Source organism: Ranitomeya variabilis, chromosome 3 (assembly GCF_051348905.1).
Source record: "Ranitomeya variabilis isolate aRanVar5 chromosome 3, aRanVar5.hap1, whole genome shotgun sequence".
NCBI lineage: Eukaryota > Metazoa > Chordata > Amphibia > Anura > Dendrobatidae > Ranitomeya > Ranitomeya variabilis.
Genome location: NC_135234.1, coordinates 545,118,862 through 545,145,302, shown reverse-complemented (window position 1 = coordinate 545,145,302; position 26,441 = coordinate 545,118,862). Strand labels below are relative to the sequence as shown.

At 44.1% G+C, this 26,441-nt stretch overlaps 1 protein-coding gene across 1 annotated transcript in view; it reads left to right on the top strand.

The window, feature by feature from the left end:
• Nucleotides 1-26,441, top strand: part of IPO5 (importin 5) — a 101,029-nt gene that overhangs the window by 43,344 nt on the left and 31,244 nt on the right. Inside the window, exons 10-17 of the mRNA XM_077297124.1 lie at nt 1,096-1,202; nt 3,863-3,987; nt 4,450-4,539; nt 10,190-10,363; nt 10,469-10,687; nt 10,816-10,899; nt 25,527-25,659; nt 26,108-26,229. Of these exons, the coding sequence (XP_077153239.1) occupies nt 1,096-1,202; nt 3,863-3,987; nt 4,450-4,539; nt 10,190-10,363; nt 10,469-10,687; nt 10,816-10,899; nt 25,527-25,659; nt 26,108-26,229 (1,054 nt within the window). The remainder of the gene's footprint in view (nt 1-1,095; nt 1,203-3,862; nt 3,988-4,449; nt 4,540-10,189; nt 10,364-10,468; nt 10,688-10,815; nt 10,900-25,526; nt 25,660-26,107; nt 26,230-26,441) is intronic.

Sequence of the window (26,441 nt, the reverse complement as noted above, 5' to 3'; positions counted from 1 at the left end):
CGCCGACCCCCGTCACATGATCGGGGGTCGGCGATGTGTCAGGACAGTAAACCATAGAGGTCCTTGAGACCTCTATGGTTACTGATCACCGGTAGCTGTGAGCGCCACCCTGTGGTCGGCGCTCACAGCACACCTGATTTTCTGCTACATAGCAGCGATCTGCTGTTCGCTGCTATGTAGCAGAGGCGATCGAGTTGTGCAAGCTTCTAGCCTCCCATGGAGGCTATTGAAGCATGGCAAAAGTTAAAAAAAAAAAAGTTAAAAAAAATGTGAAAAAAATAAAAAAATATAAGTTTAAATCACCCCCCTTTCGCCCCAATCAAAATAAATCAATTAAAAAAAATCAAATCTACACATATTTGGTATCGCCACGTTCAGAATCGCCCGATCTATCAATAAAAAAAAAGCATTAACCTGATCGCTAAACGGCGTAACGAGAAAAAAAAATCGAAACGCCAGAATTACGTTTTTTTGGTCGCCGCAACATTGCATTAAAATGCAATAACGGGCGATCAAAAGAACGTATCTGCACCGAATTGGAATCATTAAAAACGCCAGCTCAGCACGCAAAAAATAAGCCCTCAACCGACCCCAGATCATGAAAAATGGAGACGCTACGAGTATTGGAAAATGGCGCAATTTTTTTTTTTTTTTTTTTTTTTAGCAAAGTTTGGAATTTTTTTTCACCACTTACGTAAAAAATAACCTAGTCATGTTAGGTGTCTATGAACTCGTAATGACCTGGAAAATCATAATGGCAGGTCAGTTTTAGCATTTAGTGAACCTAGCAAAAAAGCCAAGCAAAAAACAAGTGTGGGATTGCACCTTTTTTGCAATTTCACCGCACTTGGAATTTTTTTCCCGTTTTCTAGTACACGACATGGTAAAACCAATGATGTCGTTCAAAAGTACAACTTGTCCCGCAAATAAGCCCTCACATGGCCAAATTGACGGAAAAATAAAAAAGTTATGGCTCTGGGAAGGAGGGGAGTGAAAAACAAACACGGAAAAATGAAAAATGCCACGGTCATGAAGGGTTAAAGTAAAAAATGTCTAATCATTCTAAACTTTAAACATTTTGTTTCTTTATTCCAGCAATGCTGTAGCAGGTGAAAGTGCCTTGGACAGAATGGCCTGTGGTCTAGGTGGAAAAATTGTTCTTCCCATGATAAAGGAGCACATCATGCAGATGCTACAAAACCGTGAGTAGCACAGATATTATGTTAAGCTACATAACAATTGACTGTCAGTTCTGTTGATGTAATGTAGATATTCTGTATGTGATAATTCTGAGGTTATTGGCAGCAATTAAGATTAGTTGCAGTGTAATACTGTTCTATGGGCTGTCATTGTGCACACACTGCATCCTGTCATGCAGGGTTTAAAGTAGTAAGGACCTTTTTAAAATATTTTGGTCATACTATGAACTACTATTTATTTATTGTTCATTGCTTATATAGCGCTATCTTACTCCACAGCGCTTTACATACATTATCATTGCTGTTCCCAATTGGGCTCAAAATGTAAATATTATACTACTACATGTATGGTAGGTAACTAGTCATTACTTTTTTAATGCACCTTTTTAAAGCCTCTGAAAATGTCTTGGAGTGCATACTACTTAGAGACTACTACTCCCATCAGCCGACGCCTGCTGCCCAACTGGGATAGGCACCCCTGATGGGGGAAGTAGTCTCTCGTCAGCCGGCGACTGCGCTCAAACTTAAAAATTAAAATAATTCAATACGTATTTAAATAAAAATAAACACACCATACTCGCCTAACACCAAATCCCTGAAGCCCTTGTATCCTACGAAAAATTTTAAATAAAAAAAACATATACTCACTTTAATGCCCTTATTGACTTCTCTCCATTACTAACCTCTGGGCTTGGTATCACCTGACAACACAAAAGTGAAAACCACCCCCCACTTTCCCCCAACTGTTACCACACTTGCCACATACCAGGTCAAGTTGGAAGAGCGAGTCTGAGCCAGAATTGGCAAATCTTATGGATGCGTCATTTCTGGGGCGGCTGAGAGCTTATGTTTTTAGTCTGGAAGGGAGCCAATATCCATGGCCCCTTTCCCTGCCTATTAAAAATCAGCACGCAGCTGTCTGCCTAGCCTTTGCTGGTTAGATTTTATAGGGGGACCCTACTTCAGTTTTTTTTTTTTTTTTGGGTCCCCATTAGCTAGCCGGTAAAAGCTAAGCAAATAGCTGTGAGCCAATATTAATAGCCTGGGAACCTTTGTCTATTGGCTCCTTCCCAGAATATTAATATCAGCCGTCAGCTTTGCCTTCGCTGGTTATGAAAATTATGTGGGAGAAGACGCAATTTATTTATTTATTTTCATTATTTGTAAAAATTTAACAGGTATTGCGGTGCATTCTGATTTCTGCCAGTTGCTGTTTGGTTACAGCCTATGTAGGCTCATTCTGTTAAAGCTCCATTACTAAACCTAGGGCTTAAGGTACCGTCACACTAAGCGACTTTGCAGCGAGAACGACGACGATCCGTGACGTTGCAGCGTCCTGGATAGCAATCTTGTGTTTGACACGCAGCAGCGATCTGGATCCCGCTGTGATATCGCTGGTCGGAGCTAGAAGTCCAGAACTTTATTTCGTCGCTGATCACCCGCTGTCCACTTGTGTTCACTTGTAACCAGGGTAAATATCGGGTTACTAAGCACAGGGCCGCGCTTAGTAACCCGATATTTACCCTGGTTACCATTGTAAAAGTTAAAAAAAAACAAAAAACCAGTACATACTCACATTCTGATGTCTGTCACGTCCCCCGGCGTCCACAGGGTTACGCGCTGCTGCTCAGAGCTTCCTGCGCTGAATGTGTCAGCGCCGGCAGTAAAGCAGAGCACAGCGGTGACGTCACCGCTGTGCTCTGCTTTACGGCCGGCGCTGACAGTCAGTGCAGGAAGCTCTGAGCAGCAGCGCGTAACCCTGTGGACGCCGGGGGACGTGACAGACATCAGAATGTGAGTATGTACTGTTTTTTTTTACTTTTACAATGGTAACCAGGGTAAATATCGGGTTACTAAGCGTGGCCCTGCACTTAGTAACCCGATGTTTACCCTGGTTACCCGGGTGCTGCAGGGGGACTTCGGCATCGTTGAAGACAGTTTCAACGATGCCGAAGTCGTTCCCCTGATCGTTGGTCGCTAGAGAGAGCTGTCTGTGTGACAACTCCCCAGCGACCACACAACGACTTACTAACGATCACGGCCAGGTCGTATCGCTGGTCGTGATCGTTGGTAAGTCGTTTAGTGTAACGGTACCTTTAGTGTCAATAACGGCTGCTGACACCAACCCCTAATCCCATTATGCTAATGCCACTGCATCAGAATGAAAAAGGTGTTGAATCAGGAAATTACATCACAAAACTTGTTTGTTTGTTTTTTTTTTTTGTTAAATATCTTTATTTAGCTCAAACACTGTACAAAAACACATGCAAAAAATGCAGCATAGGTGTATGGTAGACATACTATTTTAAGCTGTTTCAGGAGCAAGGATTTTGTTATTTAATGATTCCAAAACTATAAGGTCAGAATGTACAGCTGAATGAGGGGAAAAAAGGTTGTATGGATAAAACAGTAAAAATGTTAAAACAGAAATTAACACATTTAAAGCCATTATACTAATTACACTCAAAAGACCAAAGTCTGATTAGTAATATTGTGTGTAGGCTCCTGCCCTTTGCTCACCATGGCAGCTTGATTACTATCGTTCCATCCCTACCAGTCCTATTTCAGTTGTGGGTTGTTTTTTTTGTATTTCGTAAATCTTGATGGAAAAACTTAGTGAATTATTTAGGTACAGTAAATGCTTTTGTATTCTTTTCCTTCAGCTGACTGGAAATACAGACATGCTGGACTAATGGCATTATCAGCCATTGGGGAAGGTTGTCACCAGCAGATGGAAGGCATCCTTAATGAGATGGTCAACTTTGTATTGCTCTTTCTTCAAGACCCGGTAAATTGTCAATGCTTTTTTAAAAACTGTGAAATGTCTAAAACAAAAAACTCGACAGATACTCAACCTCCCTTGGTCAGTGCCGGCTCACTGTCACTGCTTCAGTCCCCCTGCAGCCACTCCAGCCAGTTACTGAGCTCAGCAGTTATGCCAAAGTTGACCATATGCGCTACTGAGCTTGTGTTGACAACTGTTGACGTGATGTCACTGCTGCAGACAAAACACTGGCACTCGACAGACGCATAAGTATACTTTGAATTTATTTTTTACTTTTTGCACAGTTTGGAGCCAACTCTCTATAGAAAGTAGATAATCGCTTTAACATCTGCTAGTTCTCAAACTACATAAGCCTTTATATTATTATTTTTTTTTTCGTTTTTTCCTGCTGTAGTATGCAGCTGAATTTTTACCTTTTGTAAAATATTAGAAACCTGACTAGCCTATAACTTGTTTTCCTTTCAGCACCCCAGAGTGCGCTATGCTGCATGCAACGCTATTGGACAGATGGCAACTGATTTTGCTCCTGCATTTCAGAAAAAGTTTCATGAAAAGGTAAAGTTTAAATGTTAGTACCAGTAAACAAATGGATTGAAACTTGCAAAATGTCATATTTTGATAACATATTGTAAGGTGGCAGTTGGACAGGTATTGGACAGGCGGTATGTGTCCACGAGGTGCCAAGCCTCGGTGATGTTGGACCCCGAGAAGCTTGCTCCAGCACACATAGTGCTGAAAGATGTTTTAATGGGCAGGGATTATGGGTCCGGGTTTTACTAGCAGCTGAAGGAAATGGGGGCAATCAGCTGCTCACTTACCTCCAGTGCAGGTCTTTAAATGTCTGATTTAAGACAGCTGAGGTGGTCTCACTCTGTCTGTGTTTTGCAAGGTGAGGAGGCCTTGCATGTGCTGCTGAGACCATGCTTGAGTCTGAGAAAAAGGCTCCCGTTTAAACTGCGGAGTGGTGCTGGATATGGACTGGTTATTTTTCATTTTGTTCTGTTATACCTTTTGTTTACTTGGAAGATGATGTCTTGATTTGTTAACCCTGACGATTTATGAACTTTTAATAAACCGCCTGGTTGTTTTGCATCCTTGAACCAAATTCCGTTTGTGAACCAGCGCCTACCTCTGAGCCAATTCCTCACAGTATATAAAGTTAAATTCATGCGGATTTTGTTACCGGTCATTCTCTAAACTCAGCTTGTTTTCCAAATTTTGCTAACTGCTGTATGGATTACCCCAAAAAAGAGAGAAGGGAAGCAGTATACCGCTATGTATTAAAAGGGTAAATATTTATTAAATCCATGACATACAATTGAAAAATAATAAAATATACAGATATTTTGGCAAACGAAAAACCTCACAGGTCCAGATGGCAATCAATACATCAATGTTAGAGTAGTAGTAGGGAAATGTGAGGGCATACAATAGGTATCAAAAGGTATTGAGAATGGTTGGTCTAGCAGACAGAATATCTATAGATGAGTAGTCAGCGGCAAAAGCCACAGAGAAGAGAATGGAAAGAACGAATTATAAAACACTATTATTATTATTATTATTATTATTATTTATTGTTATAGCGCCATTTATTCCATGGCGCTTTACAAGTGAGGAGGGGTATACATAATAAAAACAAGTACAATAATCTTGAACAATACAAGTCATAACTGGTACAGGAGGAGTGAGGACCCTGCCCGCGAGGGCTCACAATCTACAAGGGATGGGTGAGAATACAGTAGGTGAGGATAGAGCTGATCGTGCAGCGGTTGGTTGATCGGTGGTTACTGCAGGTTGTAGGCTTGTCGGAAGAGGTGGGTCTTCAGATTCTTTTTGAAGGTTTCGATGGTGGGCGAGAGTCTGATGTGTTGTGGTAGAGGGTTCCAGAGTAGGGGTGATACGCGAGAGAAATCTTGTATACGATTGTGGGAAGAGGAGATAAGAGGGGAGTAGAGAAGGAGATCTTGTGAGGATCGGAGGTTGCGTGTAGGAAAGTACCGGGAGATGAGGTCACAGATGTAAGGAGGAGACAGGTTGTGGATGGCTTTGTACGTCATGGTTAGGGTTTTGTACTGGAGTCTCTGGGCAATGGGGAGCCAGTGAAGGGATTGACAGAGGGGAGAGGCCGGAGAATAGCGGGGGAACAGGTGGATTAGTCGGGCAGCAGAGTTTAGAATAGATTGGAGGGGTGCGAGAGTGTTTGAGGGGAGGCCACAGAGCAGGAGGTTGCAGTAGTCAAGACGAGAGATGATGAGGGCATGGACTAGGGTTTTTGCAGATTCTTGGTTGAGGAATGAACGGATTCGTGCAATATTTTTGAGTTGAAGTCGGCAGGAAGTGGAAAGGGCTTGGATATGTGGTTTGAAGGAGAGATCAGCGTCAAGGATAACCCCGAGGCAGCAAGCTTGTGGGACTGGGGAGAGTGGGCAGCCATTTACTGTAATGGATAGGTTCGATATACTGCTTGATCACCATACACTCTGTTTAGTATCTCTATATTTGCATTCTTTCCATTGGAGAGGTATGGGTAGCGCTACGTAAAGTCTGAACCACTCCTTCCCCCTTCCCTGCTTGCTCTCTACTTTGGCCTATATGCAGCAGTGTCATCAATGGCACTCATCCAATCCACAGTTTTGGAAGGCAGAGGAGGTGCAATTCAAATTTACCCCAGTGCAGTGGCCATTTAAAAGACGAATAGAATGAAGGATGAGGTATAATCACATTTAACCCCTCTCTGACCTTAGACGTACTATCCCATCGAGGTGACCTGGGCCTATCTGACCCTCGACGGGATAGAACGTCATAGCGATCGGCCGCGCTCACGGGTGGATCGCGGCCGGGTGTCAGCTGACTATCGCAGCTGACATCAGGCACTATGTGCCAGGAGCGGTCACGGACCGCCCCGGCACATTAACCCCCGGCACACTGCGATCAAACATGATCGCAGTGTTCCGGCGGAATAGGGAAGCATCGCGCAGGGAGGGGGCTCCCTGCGTGCTTCCCTGAGACCCCCGGAGCAACGCGATGTGATCACGTTGCTCCGAGGGTCTCTTACCTCCTCCTCCCTGCAGCAGGCCCGGATCTAAAATGGCCACGGCATCCGGGTCCTTCAGGGAGGTGGCTTCACAGCGCCTGCTCAGAGCAGGTGCCGGGAAGCCTGGAGGAGCTGTGCACGCCAGATCACCGATCTGACACAGTGCACAGCAAAGTGTCAGATCGGCGATCTTGCACTATAACATGATGTCCCCCCCCCGGGGCAATGTTATAGTGTAAAAAATATATATATATATTCACATGTGTAAAAAAAAATTCAAAAAAAATGCAAAAAAAATATTGTTCCTATAAATACATTTCTTTATCTAAATAAAAAAAAAACAATAGTACACATATTTAGTAGCGCCTCGTCCGTAGCGACCCGACCTATAAAACTGTCCCACTAGTTAACCCCTTCAGTGAACACCGTAAATAATAAAAAGTTGTTTTTTGCCTCTTTTTTTTTTTTTTTTTTTACCATACCGCCAAACAAAAAGTGGTATATCACGCGATCAAAAAGACTGATATAAATAACCATGGTACCGCTGAAAACGTCAACTTGTCCCGCAAAAAACGAGCCGCCATACAGCGTCATCAAAGAAAAAATGAAAAAGTTATAGTCCTCAGAATAAAGCGATGCAAAAATAATTATTTTTTCTATAAAAGTTTTTATCGTATAAAAGCGCCAAAACATAAAAAAATGATATAAATGAGGTATCGCTGTAATCGTACTGACCCGAAGAATAAAACTGCTTTATCCATTTTACCAAACGTGGAACGGTATAAACGCCTCCCCCAAAAGAAATTCATGAATAGCTGGTTTTTGGTCATTCTGCCTCACAAAAATCGGAATAAAAAGCGATCAAAAAATGTCACGTGCCCGAAAATGTTACCAATAAAAACGTCAACTCGTCCCATAAAAAACAAGACCTCACATGACTCTGTGGACCAAAATATGGAAAAATTATAGCTCTCAAAATGTAACGCAAAAAATATTTTTTGCAATAAAAAGCGTCTTTCAGTGTGTGACGGCTGCCAATCATAAAAATCCGCTAAAAAACCCGCTATAAAAGTAAATCAAACCCCCCTTCATCATATATCACCCCCTTAGTTAGTGAAAAATTTAAAAAAATGTATTTATTTCCATTTTCCCGCTAGGGTTAGGGTTAGGGCTAGGGTTAGGGCTACAGTTAGGGTTGGGGCTAAAGTTAGGGTTAGGGTTGGGGCTTAAATTAGGGTTAGGGTTTGGATTACATTTACGGTTGGGAATAGGGTTGGGATTAGGGTTAGGGGTGTGTCAGGGTTAGGGGTGTGGTTAGGGTTACCGTTGGGTTTAGGGTTAGGGATGTGTTTGGATTAGGGTTTCAGTTATAATGGGGGGTTTCCACTGTTTAGGTACATCAGGGGCTCTCCAAACGCGACATGGCGTCCGATCTCAATTCCAGCCAATTCTGCGTTGAAAAAGTAACAGTGCTCCTTCCCTTCCGATCTCTCCCGTGCGCCCAAACGGGTTTACCCCAACATGTGGGGTATCAGCGTACTCAGGACACATTGGACAACAACTTTTGGGGTCCAATTTCTCCTGTTACCCTTGGGAAAATACAAAACTGGGGGCTAAAAAATAATTTTTGTGGAAGAAAAAAGATTTTTTATTTTCACGGCTCTGCGTTATGAACTGTAGTGAAACACTTGGGGGTTCAAAGTTCTCAACACATCTAGATGAGTTCCTTAGGGGGTCTACTTTCCAAAATGGTGTCACTTGTGGGGGGGTTTCAATGTTTAGGCACATCAGTGGCTCTCCAAACGCAACATGGCGTCCCATCTCAATTCCTGTCAATTTTGCATTGAAAAGTCAAACGGCGCTCCTTCCCTTCCGAGCTCTGCCATGCGCCCAAACAGTGGTTTACCCCCACATATGGGGTATCTGCGTACTCAGGACAAATTGTACAACAACTTTTGGGGTCCATTTTCTTCTCTTACCCTTGGGAAAATAAAAAATTGGGGGCGAAAAGATAATTTTTGTGAAATATGATTTTTTATTTTTACGGCTCTGCGTTATAAACTTCTGTGAATCAGTTAATGGGTCAAAGTGCTCACCACACATCTAGATAAGTTCCTTAGGGGGTCTACTTTCCAAAATGGTGTCACTTGTGGGGGGTTTCAATGTTTAGGCACATCAGGGGCTCTCCAAACACACCATTGTGTCCCATCTCCGTTCCAGTCAATTTTGCATTGAAAAGTCAAATGGCGCTCCTTCGCTTCCGAACTCTACCATGCGCCCAAACAGTGGTTTACCCCCACATATGGGGTATCTGCATACTCAGGACAAATTGTACAACTTTTGCGGTCCATTTTCTCCTGTTACCCTTGGTAAAAAAAACAAATTGGAGCCGAAGTAAATTTTTTGTGAAAAAAAGTTAAATGTTCATTTTTATTTAAACATTCCAAAAATTCCTGTGAAACACCTGAAGGGTTACTAAACTTCTTGAATGTGGTTTTGAGCACCTTGAGGGGTGCAGTTTTTAGAATGGTGCCACACTTGGTTATTTTCTGTCATATAGACCCCTCAAAATGACTTCAAATGAGATTTGGTCCCTAAAAAAAAAATGGTGTTGTAAAAATGAGAAATTGCTGGTCAACTTTTAACCCTTATAACTCCCTAACAAAAAAAAATTTTGGTTCCAAAATTGTGCTGATGTAAAGTAGACATGTGGGAAATGTTACTTATTAAGTATTTTGTGTGACATATCTCTGTGATTTAATTGCATAAAAATTCAATGTTGGAAAATTGCCAAATTTCGTTTTTTTTCACAAATAAACGCAGGTAATATCAAAGAAATTTTACCACTATAATGAAGTACAATATGTCACAAGAAAATAATGTCAGAATCACTGGGATCCATTGAAGCGTTCCAGAGTTATAACCTCATAAAGGGACAGTGGTCAGAATTGTAAAAATTGGCCTGGTCATTAACGTGCAAACCACCCTTGGGAGTAAAGGGGTTAATATGGGAGTAAAGAGCCTCTTTAAATTCTCTTGTTATATCAATTGGAGAGGTTTTCCACACCCAAACTGTAAAACTGCCCCTTCCAGTTTGCATTTACTTATTTTTACAAATTATACTGTAGTATATGGTGCAAAAGCTACCAAGTATCTGTCTTTATCTTTTAGGTTATTGCAAGCCTGTTACAAACCATGGATGACCAGGCTAACCCTAGAGTCCAGGCCCACGCTGCTGCTGCTCTTATCAATTTCACTGAAGATTGTCCTAAATCACTACTAGTTCCTTATCTGGATAATTTGGTCAAACATTTACATTCGATTATGGTGGTCAAGCTACAAGAGGTGTGTGCGCTTGTGTATGTGTATGTATATATGCGCCATATGTATATTTATATTTACTTAATTTTACTTTACTTTTAACCTTTTAAAATCTTATTTTTCTTGTAGTTAATCCAGAAGGGCACAAAGTTGGTCTTGGAGCAGGTGGTGACTTCAATAGCCTCTGTTGCTGACACTGCTGAAGATAAATTTGTTCCCTACTATAATTTGTTCATGCCTTCCCTGAAACACATAGTGGAAAATGCTGTCCAAAAAGAGCTGCGCCTGCTCAGAGGGAAAACTATAGAGTGTATAAGTCTTATTGGTTTAGCTGTTGGCAAAGAGAAGGTAAGCGTTCCATGTCTGCGCATCTGTGTGAGAATATGTTGCTTATTTCCTGTGCCCTGATCAATTACATGGGATTGTATGGTGCTGGATAACAAATACAATTTACCTGGTGTCATTTGTTTTTTCAGTTTATGCAAGATGCATCCGACGTGATGCACCTGCTGCTAAAGACTCAGACAGACTTCAGCGAGTTGGAAGATGACGATCCTCAGGTGTGTATTCAGAAAAATGATTTAATTTACGCACATGCAGATGACCACCTTGCTCTTGAACACTTAGTCCAGCTTATAAATGAGGGAAACTTCAACAAAACCAGATATGTAAAGTAAATCTTTTATTGTGAAAAGAGGATACACATCCCAACAACAGACATAAAAAGTCTCTTATCCTGGTGCACAAATGAAATGTAAAGGTTTTTTTGCACATCATATCCAGGTGTACTTGACTTTTCTATTATTACAGTGAATAAAAGGACCCAAAACAAATGATAAATCACTGTAATGCGGAATACATTCATTATAGAAATCAGTGTTTCAGAGAAATTTTTTTGTCCAATTCTTATTTTAATGAGCCACAAGTGCAGTGGGCTTGGCCCTACACTTGCAGCTTTCCGGTCTCTTTTTAACCCATCACTGACAGATAACCCTTCTCTGTGACCGGTTCCCGCACCCAAGAACTCACGCAAGCTTAGTGATTCCCGGGGCGAAGATCTGCACGTGCATCACTCCAGGAATGACAGCACTTGCCTGAAATTGTAGTGAGAGGCAGCCGGATGGATCACTAGAGGAGTAAGCGATCATACCGTTACGAAAAGAGGCCATAAAGCTGGAAATGCAGGGCCAATCTTTCTGCACTTGCAGCTCAGTAGCATAAAAATTGGACAAGAAAGTTCTCAAACAAGAAACACAGATTGCTAAAACTATGGTGTGGATTTATTATGGATTACAGTTAACATATTTGGGGCACACAAACTGGATGTCCGATTCCCTTTAAGGCAGGGATGTTAGACCCAAATATACTGAGGGGCAATATTTAAAAACGTGTTTGCTTCTCCTCAAATATAATGATGAACCTTTTCATATGGATACAATCTTGAATGGGGTTGTCCTACGAACAATGTACATTTTGATTAATAGATCTTAGAATAAATTTGAAGCGAACCTGTCAGCAGGATTTTCCCTTCACCCATGACAGCACACCTGAGAGAGGGATCCGCCCAGCCAGGACAGGAAACCTACTGAAATAAAAGGGCGTTACCCCTCATCCCGCTTCATTTGGGTTTCCTGTCTGATGGGAACCCTCGTGCTGAGACCCGGGTGGGCTGAAGTTTTATTTTTGTTGATATTTACCCAATCCTGTCCTGGCACTGGAAGAACAGGCAGATAGCGGCTGTATGCCAGCCTTCAGGTGCTGGAGGCACTGTTCGTGGGCCTTGCCGTATGTATGGGCACGGGCCAAACGGCTTTTCTGCATCCACCGTGCTATTCTGCCTCCTCTACTTCCAGCCACAGCCCATAGTGAGTCTGGCTTCCGTGGGCGTGCTCCGCTGACGTCGCGTCAAGGCACGCTGGGAATGGGCGTGCCCATGTGACGTTAGTTGGGGTGCGCCGGAGGCCAAGATGGCGGTGCCCTGAGCGAGACAGCCGCCCGAGAGGTGTGGAGACTTGGCGCGTCCTGGCAGGGAGGGGCATCGTTGGGCACTGGAGGAGGCGGAGTGCGCAGTGGATCCCTCTCATAAGGAGGAATGACCATACAAAAAGTGCTTATGTCCGAAGCTCCCCATCATTGAGGATCCTAGAGGACAGCAGGAGCAGCAGCCACCTATACCTGTGCCTGGTCTCCAGCTCGGGCGCATTAAAAGGAGCAGCCGCTTGAGTGGCAGGAGTAGCAGCCGTCCCGATCAGAGGCCGCAGGACTCCTCGGTATCCAGGAGGGATGTTGTATGTACCCATGATCAGCCTCCGAAACTGGTACCCTTGATATGACAGTGGGTGGTGAGTGATCTACGAGAATCTCGCCTTGTTTAATAGGGGCCATTTTCTGCTTAAATCACTAGGGGCCTAGGAAGGCTAGCTCTAAAAAGAATAAGGAATGTGCCCTTTGTAGGCCCCTGCTTGCAGTTAATTGGCAGAAAGATCTCTGCTCTGACTGCATACAAAAAACTATACATGATGAGGCCCCGACTTTGCCATGAGCCTCGGGTCCATAATCGGGGTGGAGGTGCAAGGTTCCCTGAAGTCTGTTAAAAAGGGAAACAAGCGCTCAGGAGGTCATAACGGATTCAGAGGCCTCTTCACAATCCATGGAGGAATATCATAGTGAATCCCTGTCCTCCTTGGACAGTGATGTAGGGGGCCGACCTTGCTTTCTGGCCAAGGACATGGATTGACTGATTAGGGCAGTTGGGTAAATAATGAGCCTAAATGAGGAAAAAGCACCTAAATCCCTAGAGGATCTTATGTTTGATGGCCTGGAGGAAAGGGGGAAGCGCACCTTTCCTGTTAATTCTAGGATAAAGGTGCTCATAGATAAAGAATGGAAGAAGCTGGAGAGATCTGGCAGTAGCAGGATGCTTTAAAAAATCGTCCTTGCCTTTTGAGGCTTCTGTTACACTTAGGGTACTGTTACACAAAACGATTTACCAACGATCACGACCAGCGATACGACCTGGCCGTGATCGTTGGTAAGTCGTTGTGTGGTCGCTGGAGAGCTGTCACACAGACAGCTCTCCAGCGACCAACGATGCCGAAGTCCCCGGGTAACCAGGGTAAACATCGGGTTACTAAGCGCAGGGCCGCGCTTAGTAACCCGATGTTTACCCTGGTTACCATCGTAAATGTAAAAAAAAAAAAACAGTACATACTCACATTCCGGTGTCCGTTAGGTCCCTAGCCGTCTGCTTCCCGCACCGACTGAGTGCCAGCCGGAAAGTAAAAAGCAGAGCACAGCGGTGACGTCACCGCTGGGCTCTGCTTTCACTTTACGGCCGGGAGTCAGTCAGTGCGGGAAGCAGACGGCTAGGGACCTGACGGACACCGGAATGTGAGTATGTACGGTTTTTTTTTTTTACATTTACGATGGTAACCAGGGTAAACATCGGGTTACTAAGCGCGGCCCTGCGCTTAGTAACCCGATGTTTACCCTGGTTACAAGCGAACGCATCGCTGGATCGGTGTCACACACACCGATCCAGCGATGACAGCGGGAGATCCAGCGACGAAATAAAGTTCCAAACGATCTGCTACGACGTACGATTCTCAGCAGGGTCCCTGATTGCTGCTGCATGTCAGACACAGCGATATCGTATGGATATCGCTGGAACGTCACGGATCGTACCGTCGTAGCGACAAAAGTCCCACTGTGAGACGGTACCCTTAGAGACCTGTTGGATAAGAAAACTGATGGGTTCCTGAGGTACACCTGGGAGACAGCTGCAGGGGGTCTGAACACTGCAGTAGCTTGGCTTGTACTGCCCACTCCCTGATGGTCTGGCTGCAACAGATGGAAGAGCAACTAAGGCTACTTTCACACTAGCGTTTTTTGCAATCCGTCAAATAGGGCAAAAAACGGATCCTGCAAATGTGCTTGCAGGATGCGTTTTTTTGCCCATAAACTTGTATTAGTGACGGATTGCCACATGTCGCGTCCGTCGTGCGACGGATCCGTCGTGTTTTGGTGGACCGCCGTCACAAAAAACGTTCAATGTAACTTTTTTTGTCCGTCGCGTCCGCCATTTTCGACCGCACATGCGCGGCCGAAACTCCGCCCCCTCCTCACCGGACTGCAGAATGGGCAGCGGATGCTTCGAAACTGCATCCGCTGCCCGCGTCGTGCAAAAAATTAGCAACGTCCGTCGATACGTCGGCCCGACGCATTGCGACGGACCCGTACCGACGGAAGTGTGAAAGAGGCCTTAGGAGTAAGGTTCCGAGATATGAGATCTTGTCCAAAATGACTGTTGCAGGGAGCAGCAGCCTTTGATACATTTTTATTTAACCAAATTCAAGGTACAAAGCAATAAAACAAAAATCGCAATGAGAACAACATTAACAATGGTCATTAGTTTCAGAAATTTCCTCCCTCCTTTCCCCTCCCCCTCCCCCCATTACATACAAGAGCAGCGAATAATGCATGGTATAACCTAAGTTCAGGGTCCTCTTCTCTCCACCCAAGGTGTCCATAGTGTCTCAAATGTTCTTATGCCTTTTCTCTTAACATAAATGTTATTTTTCCATATTTACAATAGTCAGACTGTCTGAAAAATTCCATCAACGTCTGCGGATCTTCATTTAGCCAGTATCTGGCTATTTAGTTTCTGTGCAATATATAATAATCTAGCTATTGCCACCTTATATTTATGTACCTGGACCTCCTTCACATATCCCAGAATACACACCACAGGATCCCTCTCAATCCTACAACCATACGCTCCCGAATGGCATTAAGCACCTCTGTCCAATATGGGTTCAGATTTGGACACTGCCGTAACATATGTAGAATTCCAGCCCCCTCCACCCGGCACCAAGGACACTCAAGTCTGTCTCAGACCCGCTCTATACAGCCGTTCAGGAGTCCTATATACTCTATGAAGTACATATATCTGCGAGAGTCTGCCCGGTTCACTCAGTGATAGTTGGGGTATATATTCCATAATCACTTCCCATTTATCTTCCTCTATCCTACCCAATTCCTCCTCCCATTTTCCCTGTGCTCGAATAGGATAATTATTTAAAAAGGCATGCATTAGATCCTTATAAATGCCCGACACCACCCCTTTTGTTCCCCCCTCTGCTCAGACATAATCAATATATCCTTGTGAATCTCCATATTCATCCTCCTACTCTGCATGACATAAGCATGCCGAAACTGCCCATATTGAAAAATGCAGACCTCCGGTAGTCCATAATCCTCCTGCAACTTTCCAAAGGGCACCAGTCCCTGCGTGTCCTGCACCTGAACCATTTACTGTATTCCCAGTCTCATCCCATTTTAACAAATTCCGGTAGTCTCGTTTTGCCTTATCGAAGAAAAATTTGTCAAGTGCTCCAAGCCCCTAATCTTTTTAATTGCCTCCCAGACTTTACACTGTGTTCCAAATTATTATGCACAAAGAGTTTAGGAGTGATAAGGTTAGAATTTTTTTGTTTGTCATTTAAACTCATTGATGGTGATGTCTGTCAGGGGTCTTTATATCACTGAAAGCAATTGCAGATACCTGTCCAAATTAGTTTGGCAGGTGTGTCCAAATAAAGGCAAGACTACTTAAGAAGGCTGTTCCACATTATTAAGCAGCCTACATTTTTTGCCAAAATGGGAAAGAAAAAGGATGTGTCGGCTGCTGAGAAGCAACAAATTGTGGAGTATTTAGGTCAAGGCATGACTACAATTAACACTTCATCGTGATCATCGCACAATCAAGAAGTATGTAGCTGATTCCCAGCACACACGTGTGCGTGCTGATAAGGAAAAATTGAGGACTCTTTCCAAAAGGCAATTGCGTAAGGTTAAAAGAGCAGCTGCAAAAATGCCTTGTCATAGCAGCAGACAAGTTTTTGAAGCTGCAGGTGCCTCCAACGTCCCCAGAACAACAAGATGCAGGGTCCTTCAGAGGTTTGCAGCTGTGCGTAAGCCATCCTGTCGACCACCTCTATCCACTGCACACAAGCAGAAACGGCTCCAGTGGGCCAAACGATACATGAAGACTGACTTCCAAACTGTTTTGTTCACCGATGAGTGCCGTGCAACGCTCGATGGTCCAGATGGATGGAGTGGAGGATGGCTGGTTGATGGACACCCCATGAAAACACAGCTAAGGTGCCAACAAGGAGGAGGTGGAGTAATGTTTTTGGCTGGACTCATGGGGAGAGAGATTGTCGGCCCCTTTATGATCCCTGAAGGGGTAAAGATGAACTCCATAATCTATGTGAAGTTTCTAAAACACTTCCTGCCATGGTTCAAGAGGAAGAACCGTGCTTTCCGCAGCAAGATCATTTTCATGCTGCAAAAAACACATCTGCATCTCTGGCTGCTATGGGCATAAAAGAGGACAAACTTATGGTGTGGCCACCATCTTCCCCTGACCTCAACCCCATTGAGAACCTCTGGAGCATCATCAAAAGGAGTGTCTTATGATGGCGGGCGGCAGTTCACATCTAAGCAACAGCTCTGGGAGGGTATTCTGTCCACATGCAAAACAATTGAAGCAGAAACCATCCAAAAACTGATAAATTCAATGGACGAGAGGGTTCAGAAGCTTCTTTCGAACAAGGGGTCCTATGTGCAAATGTAACATCACCTAGAATAAAGTTTTCACTTGAAAACTGTTTGATTTAATTTTGTAATAAGCTTATAACTTCACAATTGACCATTTTTTTGTTCAAAATAAATTTTGAGTGTTTATTTAAAAAAAAAAAAAAAAGATACTGTTTTCATAGGCAGTTTGTTCCAAAACATTGCAATTATACTAGAATAGTAGATGACTGGAAAATAACAATGACTGCAATTCAGATAGGTAATTTAGAGAAAATATGAGGAAATATTATTTGCATAATAATTTGGAACAGTGTATGTATCGGCTCTAAAGTAGGATACACCAAACCCATCTTCCTGACACTGCCAGCCTCCAACCCCTGAACCAAGGGATCCCTCCCCATCACCTGGACCGAGACCTTTTGTATTGAACCTGCCCTAGACACTTCCCTCCACCCCCTCATCTGTTGGCCCTGAGCAGCTAAGTAATAAATCCAAGGGTTCGGAAGCGCCAGTTCCCATCCATCCTTGGGCCTCTGCAATATCTCAAGTCTGATCCTCGGCTGCTTTTTTCCCCCCACAAAATCCCTAAATATAGTCAATAGTACGAAAACACCGCCTAGGGAATTATATAGGGGCATTGTACAAGACGTACAGCAGTTGGGGCATCAAAATCATCGTAAATTAATTCTTCCCACTACTGAAAGATACAGTTTACACCATGCCTCTACTTTACTCCTTAACTTAATCAGCAGTGGAATCAGATTCAAATCTGCATAGCTTGAAATCGGGAGTGACTCCTGAATGCCCAGGTATTTAAACTGTCTCACCACTGCAAACCTACTACCCTCCCCCGACATTGGCAAATCAACAACAGTCATCTACAGCCATGACAGTGGATTTTTCCCAGTTAATTTTTAATCCCGATATAATCCCAAATGTTTTAATAATATCCATTGTTCTCAATAACGACTCCGGAATCCTCCAAAAAAAAAGCAACGCATCATCTGCATACAGGGATACTTTTTCTTCTACTACGCCATATCTGAACCCTTTAACCAAAGCCATCCTCCTAATTGTCTGCGCCAAAGGATCCACTGCCAAAGCAAAAAGCAGCGGTGACAGTGGACACCCCTGCCTAGTCCCCCCTATGAAGCCAAAACTGCCAGACATTTGCTACCTTTACCCCTGATGAAGTCACTTCGGTGACGATACGCGTCGGGTTGACCACGCAGGATCCAGTCCCTCTTCCTTTCATTTCAGCCTGCCTGGCCGCATTGATGGTATGAGCATGTCCATTAGGAACCTATTTTTGCCATAAGCAGTACTTGCCTTCAGACTTTCTATCTTGCCTTCACAGCCAGTTCATTTTGGTAACTATTTATGTATTCAGCTGTGGCACTATGTTAATAGTCTATGTGGCCAAGACATGATTGTCCATTTATACTGTCCTAACTATTGGATTTTTCATTCTTATATATTGGGTACCAATTTAGCTTTATTGTATTCTCTTTAGAGAGAACAACTTGTTGTACTATGAGTATGGAGGTATTTTGATAAAAGGGTCCGCACCTGCGTGTATAAATCTGTCTTCCCACTATCCTCTTGGGTAGATTCTTTTTGTGTTTAATGTATTTTTAAATGCTTTTAACTATAAGTGGTGTGGTTTTAGGACTATGATTCAATAAAATTTGTTATATTTTGATGATCCCTGCAGCTATGCATGTCTCTTTCTTTTTGGTTTATTGTACTGGTTTGACATGCTGCGGGTTGAGCATCTTTAATTATTAGCTAGATGGTGCCCTCTATCTCTAGTTTTTTTTGGTATGTACATAGCTACTATACATAATGATTGCCGATAAATTTTACAAATAACAAAAAATATACTGTCCTTCACTATCAACATGGCTTTGAATTTCTTCAAATGGTGTAGACGCTCCTATTAATAGAGACCCCTCTAGCATTTGAAGAATACGTGGAATGATATGCTCTCCCAATCCACCTTCTCTTCAACACCTCCAGCTTTTCCCATAGTAAATGAGTCTCCTGGAGGCATAGAACATCCGGCCTCCTCCTCTTGGCATATTCCATGATCGCCATTCTTCGTGTTCCATCTGACAGTCCACTTAAGCTATGTGCACACGTTGCAGTTTTTACCGCGGATCCACAGCGTTTCTGCAGCTGCGGGTCCACAGCAGTTTCCATTATTTTAGTTACATGTAAACCTATGGAAACCGCAATCCGCTGTGCACATGCTGCGGGAAAAAACGCTCAAACGCAGCGGTTTACATTCCGCAGCATGTCACTTATTTTGTGCAGAATCGCGGCGATTCTGCACACATAGGAATGCATTGATCCGCTTACTTCCCGCATGGGGCTATGCCCACGATGCGAGAAGTAAGCGGATCATGTGCAGATGGTACCCGGGGTGGAGGAGGAGACTCTCCTCCAGGCCCTGGGAACCATATTTGTGTAAAAAAAAAAAAAATTAAAATTAAAAATGATATACTCATCTCTCAGCGCTGCACGCGGCCGTCCGGTCTCAGGGTTGCTGTGCGAGCAGGACCTGCGATGACTTCGCGGTCACATGACGTGACGTCACGAAGATCCTTCACGCACAGCATCTTTGGAACCGGACCGCCGCGTGCAGCGCCGAGGAGATCGGGACGTCAGAGGGTGAGTATATAACCATTTTTTAATTATTTTTAACATTACTATTGATGCTGCATATTGTTGCATATGCAGCTTCAATAGTAGGAGTAAACCCGCAGCGGAAACCGCAAGACAAACCGTGATAAATCTGCAGGGGTAACCGCAGCGGTTTTGCCCTGCAGATTTATCAAATCCGCTGCGGGAGAACCCGCAGAGGACCCTCCCTACGTGTGCACATAGCCTTACATTCCAACTAAGGATTTTAATTCTATCATCCATCATACAATTCTATACATGCAAGTTCCTGACCCTTGAAAATATCTTGCACCTCCCGTGTGCAATAAAACTCTTCCCTAAACAATTAGCCCCTCCTCCCTCCATATACAGTAACCCAACAAACATAACAGTTCTCCCGTTGTATTTTTCCCTCTTACCAGAGAGTGGGTACTCCAACGTCTAGCTACCCTATAAACGTTACCTCTGAACCATTATCTATCTAAAACTCCTCCACACCTCCTCCGCATATGCATATAGACATTATTACAATCAGTCCCCCCATAGTCCATATCGATTAATATGCAGGAACCAGAAACCTCCATATAACAGCACTATCTTTTAGTTTCTCTTTGTCAAAGAACAACATGACACGGCGAGGGATTTCACCGTGCTCACTTCACGCCTGGAGCCGCTTGTTTGTCAAGCCATTTTGCGGCCTCATCCGGTGTTGGGAAAAAAATGCACTGTTCCCAGGGCCACAGCCCTGAGCTTTGCCAGGTATAAGGTAGAATAAGCCAAAGCCAAGTCTGTCTTTTCTTCACTGCACCATATTGCATCATCTGCTTTTGCACCTCGGCCGAATAATCAGGATAAATGGAAATCTTTTGGCCATTAAAGCACAGATCGTTGGCCGTTCTTGCTTTCCTTAATATAATGTCTGTCTCTATAACCCTACGTTCACATTTGCGGTGTGCGCCGCAGCGTCGTCGCATGCGTCATGCGCCCCTATATTTAACATGGGGGCGCATGGACATGCGTCGCACTTGCGTTTTGCGCCGCATGCGTCCCTGCGGCGCCCGCGTCTGGGCGCAGAGGACGCAGCAAGTTGCATTTTTGCTGCGTCAAAAAACAATGAAAAAAAGGACGCATGCGGCGCAAAACGCAGCGTTGTGCATGCGTTTTGCTGCGTTTCGGTTTGCGTTGTGCGTTGCGGCGCCGACGCTGCGGCGCACAACGCAAATGTGAACGTACCATAATTCAGGATCCTAGCAAGGATAGTACCGGGGGGGGGGGGGATCCCGGCAGGAGGGGTTTCATGGGAACGTGGTGTGCTCTTTCCACCGCATAAAGTTTGGTCAAGTTATCGGCCCCAATTTTAGTGCGGAGCCAGTCCTCAATAAACCCTGTGGGATCGGTCCCTTCCACCTTCTCGGGGATGCCCACTAATCTCACATCATTCCGCCCTTGAGCTGTTTTCCAAGTCGTCATTTTTATCAGCCAGGGCAGCACATCTCTGCAAACATTGAGTGTGGGACTTCTGCATTTTAGAGAGTTGGTCTTCCAGCACACTCACTCTCTAATCCACTGCTTCCACTCTGGTGTCAGTTTTATTTTTGGCTGCCTTCATGCTGGACCTTTCTTCTTTAGCCCCGTCCATTCTCTTTGTAAGGGCTGTTAGTGCAGTCTTACAGAACCTAACCAAGTCATATACATCCTTCAATGTGGGTTCCCCTATAGCAGGCTCCTTAGTGTCTTCCTGCTCCACACTCTCCTTTTCCTGCCGTTCATCCTCACCCATTAACCCCTCCTTTACCGAATCAGCCTCTGAGACTTCCTTCACCTCGGTCTCCCCCTTCATCCATCACCTTTGCTGCTCCTTCCAGCCTTGCAAACTTCTCCAATTTGGCTGCAATCTCCAGTCTCCGTGCGTAGGAGGCATTTGCAGCGTCTGCCTTCTCAGCTTCCTCCATGCTCTCGACGCCAACTTCAGCTCGGCTCCCAGCTCCTGTCCTCGCATCCTGCTGGTGTCTCCTCACCATGACCTCGGGTCACCACAGCACAGCTTGTCAGGGGTCTGCTTCCACTCCCCACCAGCACAGATCGTTATCAGCACTCCGGAGGGACTTTAAACCGGATAAATGAAGCAATGCAGCAGAGAGATCACAGGAGCCGTCAACTCACATCGAGTGCCAGGCCACGCCCCCCAAGCAGCAGCCTTTCTAGCAGAAACCTTAGCAGACTCCGTGAGGTTAGTGGCTAGGTCAGGGAGCCTATCCAATGCAGCTACTCGGGCCTTGTGGCTGAAAGGATGTCCAGGAGACTTGCCTTCAAAAAAAACTGTGCTCCATCCCATGTGATGGCCAGTTTCTCTTCAGGCACAAGCTAGAGGACAATTTGGAGAAGGCAGGTGACAAGGAGGGATTCCCTTGTTTACCAGTGGAAGCTAGGAAACCTTCTTTTTAGAGGAGGAAATTTAATGGGGGACGACCTCCAGGAGAAAGGAAAAGCTTGGGACTTCAAGGTTAGAAAGGGGTCCGGATATATGTTCAGAGGGCCCTCTACATCTTCGAAAAAACCCTCCCAATGACATAAGGTCAGAGGTGGGGGGAGGCTCTCCCTCTTTCTCCCTGCCGGGGTGAACATCTCCCCCAGTTACTGGATCTTGAGTGTCATCAAACACGGTCTGAAGATAGAATTTGTTCATTCACCTCGCCAGATCTTTATACTAACACCCCGCAGGAAATCACCAGGAAAACTGGCCCTGGAGGCGGAGATCTTGGGACTCTTGCAAAAGCGAGTTCTGTGCGAAGTCCCGGTGGAAGAAATGGGAAGGGGATTTTATTTCCCTCTCTTTTTGATAAAGAAGTCAGATGATTCTCTAAGGACTATCAACCTGAGAAAGCTCAACCGATGGATTGTGAATTATTCCTTCAAGATGGAGTTGGTGAGCACAGCTATAAAGCTGTTATTCCAGAATTGTTTCATGGCGATCGACATAAAGGATGCCTATTACATCCCAATCCATCAGGACCATCAGAAATTCCTGAGGTTGGCTCTTTGTCTAGAGACGGGTCAGGCATTACCAGTATTACGGCCCTCCCATTCGGACTGTCAGTTGCTCTGAGAATATTTACCAAGGTAATATCTGAGATGATGACCTACCTTCGTTCTCAAAACATCGTTATCAATCCCCTACCTGGACGACTTCCTTAGTCGGAAGGTCAGAAGATCACTGTGCAGAGCAGGTGAGGGAGGTGACTGTGGTCCTGGAGAAGCTGGCCTGGATGATAAATACCCTCAAATCAAGGCTAAAACCGAAACGAGTACAATCCTTCCTGGGGTTGTTTTGGGACTCAGAGCGCCAGAACTGTCTCCTAGTAGAGGACAAAGTAGCCAAAATAATGGCCTTGGCACTGTCTGCAATACATTAGCCAAAAACGACACTAAGAAAAGTGATGTCTTTGCTAGGATCCCTAACATCTTGTATATCGGCAGTAAGATGGGCCCAATTTCACCTGAGGCAGTTACAGTGGGAGGTCCTGTCTGCACAGAGGTTGTTAAAAGGACATTTAGAGGGACTTGCATCTTTCTTTGACAGTAAGGGACTCCCTGTCTTGGTGGACAATAATGGAGCATTTGTCGTCAGGGATTCAGTGGTTAAGGCCAGTGAAGGACATTCACAACGGACTCGAGCAATAACGGATGGGGGGCACATCTGCGGGCTGACTCGGTGCAGAGGACCTAGTCTCTAGAAAGGGATCAGGATTTGAACTTGAAAGAGCCTTGAGACACTTTCTCCCCTTTCTCCGTGGTCACCATGCTCGGGTCATTATTATTATTTATTTATATAGCTCGAGTCCGTCGTGAATGTCCTTCACTGGCCTTAACCACTGAATCCATGACGACAAATGCTCCATTATTGTCCACCAAGACAGGGAGTACCTTACTGTCAAAGAAAGATGCAAGTGACATACAAGCCCTGTCTATGTCACCCCTACACTCGGCTGTATGACAACCAAATTGTTTTCATAGGAGCCAGGAAATTTCTTTGCCCTCTTTTTGCAATAACCCTAAAAATCCTGGGGAAGGAAAATTCCATACCTTAGACGAGAGGAGGGCCATGTTAGAATATATGTCCATGACCAGTCAGTGGAGAAAGGTCCACTCCCTATTCATAACCACCTGGGGTAGCAGAAAGGGGTATATGGGGTGTCTTAAGAGTACCATTGCCAGATAAATCAGGGAGGCCATTAGTTTCTTACTCTGTGAGTGGCGCTCCGGTTCCTGAAGGCATCAAGGCTCACTCCACCAGAGCCGTGGCTACCTCCTAGTCTTCTCATGCTCTGTAGCCCAACTGACACGGGGGAGAGGTACTGCCCTATTATTTCAGTAGGTTTCCTGTCCTGGCTCGGTAGGTCTTTCTCTCAGGTGTGCTGTTATAGGTTCCAGAAAAAAACCTGCTACCGGTAAGTAACCTTGGTGTTTTACAAAGTAAACTACAGCCATTGTCAGGTTTGCAGTGTTAAACTGATTAAAATGATACATGGGGGGAAGAAATCAGTCTTGAAGTTCTTGTGTAATCGGTGTCCGTTTTCAGTTAATGATATGCCCATGTTCCGCGGCTGGACTGTAGGCAGAGTCTTATGTTGCTGCTCTAAGCCAGAGAAACCAAGGAAATACCTGGACACAGGCCCGCCCCAAAGCACAAACATGTTCCTCAACATATAGACAGACTGTGCTTTGGGTGGGCTTATGGACAGGTCTTTCCTTGGTTTCTCTGGCTTAGAGCAGCAACATAAGACTCTGCCTAAAGTCCTGGCCCGTAGCACGAGCATATCATTAACTGAAAATGTCTAACACTCATTCCACAAGACTGATTTCTTCACCCCAGGTATCATTTTAATCAGTTTAACACTGCCAACCTGACACTGCCTGTAGTATACTCTGTAAAGTCCTGCTGACAGATTCACTTTAATAGGTCTTAGAAAATAAACACATAATGACAAATGGTGCATACTGTATTATTCTAATGTTATGTAAGGACAATAAAAGCACATGCCCAATGGCCTAATTGAAGTATGTAATACCAAAAGATACAAACTTTTAATTCAGATAAAATATGATGCCAACAAGTGTTCACCCGCCAAACACCTTAAGATCCCCCACATTGAATTTCTCCATAGTACCCTCCACATACACGGTCTGATCACTTTACTATACCCCTCATACTTTACTGTTCTCAGCAAATTATGGTGATTCCATCCATGGTGGGCCCCACATAGCCCTCCATGCAGTATAATGTGCCCCGCATAGCCCTCCATTCAGTATAATGTGCCCCGCATAGCCCTCCATGCATTATAATGTGCCCCGCATAGCCCTCCATGCAGTATAATGGGCCCCGCATAGCCCTCCATGCAGTAAAATAGGCCCCGCATAGCCCTCCATGCAGTATAATGGGCCCCGCATATATATATACTCCATGCAGTATAATGGGCCCCGCATATATATACTCCATGCAGTATAATGGCCCCACATTAAAGTCACCTCTCCATGGTACCCTACAGCTTTGGCCTCGCCAGTGAGCGCTCAGAACCTACTGTTAAGCACAGCTGGCGTGTTGCAGTGATGCTGCACAGATGCGTCACACGCAGAGAGAGAATGATGGCTGAGGGAGTGTCAGCTGACGTCTCCCTCTGCTATCATTGCTTTCAACTGTCGGCATCCAGATTTATCCCGTGGGCCAGAGTTTGACATGTGCTTTAAGGCACCCACAGTTACCATGCAGACCATGGTGAGCTTGCTTTTTCTCCATTTATATCTATTACTCAAGGCTAAACTAAAAATGCTTTACCACAGTTAAAGACCTGTACAATAAAATATTAATTCTCTTTTGCTTAGACCATTTGGATTGGTTATTAATTTATTTTCTCATGTATTTAAGATTTCATATATGATTTCTGCATGGGCACGTATGTGCAAAATCCTTGGGAAAGAATTCCAGCAGTATCTTCCTGTGGTCATGGGACCTCTCATGAAAACTGCTTCAATTAAACCAGAGGTGGCTCTTCTCGACAGTGAGTTTTAGATCTGTTGATATTGGTAATTGTATTCCCTATTTAAAAAAAATGGATAACTAGCATATCATATTTATCAACCAATTGGGAAAATTGTTGCTGGTTAAATTTGTTTTTGCGTAATTCTACTTTAAGGCTTAAAGTAGTTCTACCATAGGATTTCGCAGTGCAAACTGGATATCGACCTATATTTACTACTGACTTGATGTATAATGTGTAACACAAAAAAAACTCTACGAATCATCTGGATATGTAAAATTATTCCAATAAACAAAGGCTCAAAAGTGAAAACTTCCCTGGTTCTTAAGGGGTTATATTACATGGCAACTTATGGCCTACAGTTTCATAAAACAAGATTTTCCCATTGTAGGCAAACATAAACCTTTACGGTGTGACAACCTTGATTTGCAAGTTTTAGATTTTTTTTTTTTTTTCCAAAATTCTACAGCTCAAGATATGGAGAATATGGGGGACGATGATGGATGGGAGTTTGTTAATTTAGGAGACCAGCAAAGTTTTGGAATCAAAACTGCTGGACTTGAAGAAAAAGCAACTGCATGCCAGATGTTGGTGAGTATCATGTACATAAAATGGATTTTATAATTTGTATTCCTACCAACACAGAATTAACATGTCAATGTCAGAAACATCATGCAATAAATAGAGTAACCATTGTTTACATTTTTATTCCGCAAGTCCTTGATAAACCTGAAAATTAAGCTGTTTTGTAATATATCTTATCGGAGAAATCCTCTTTCTGAGCCACAACTGAGTGTTCGCTT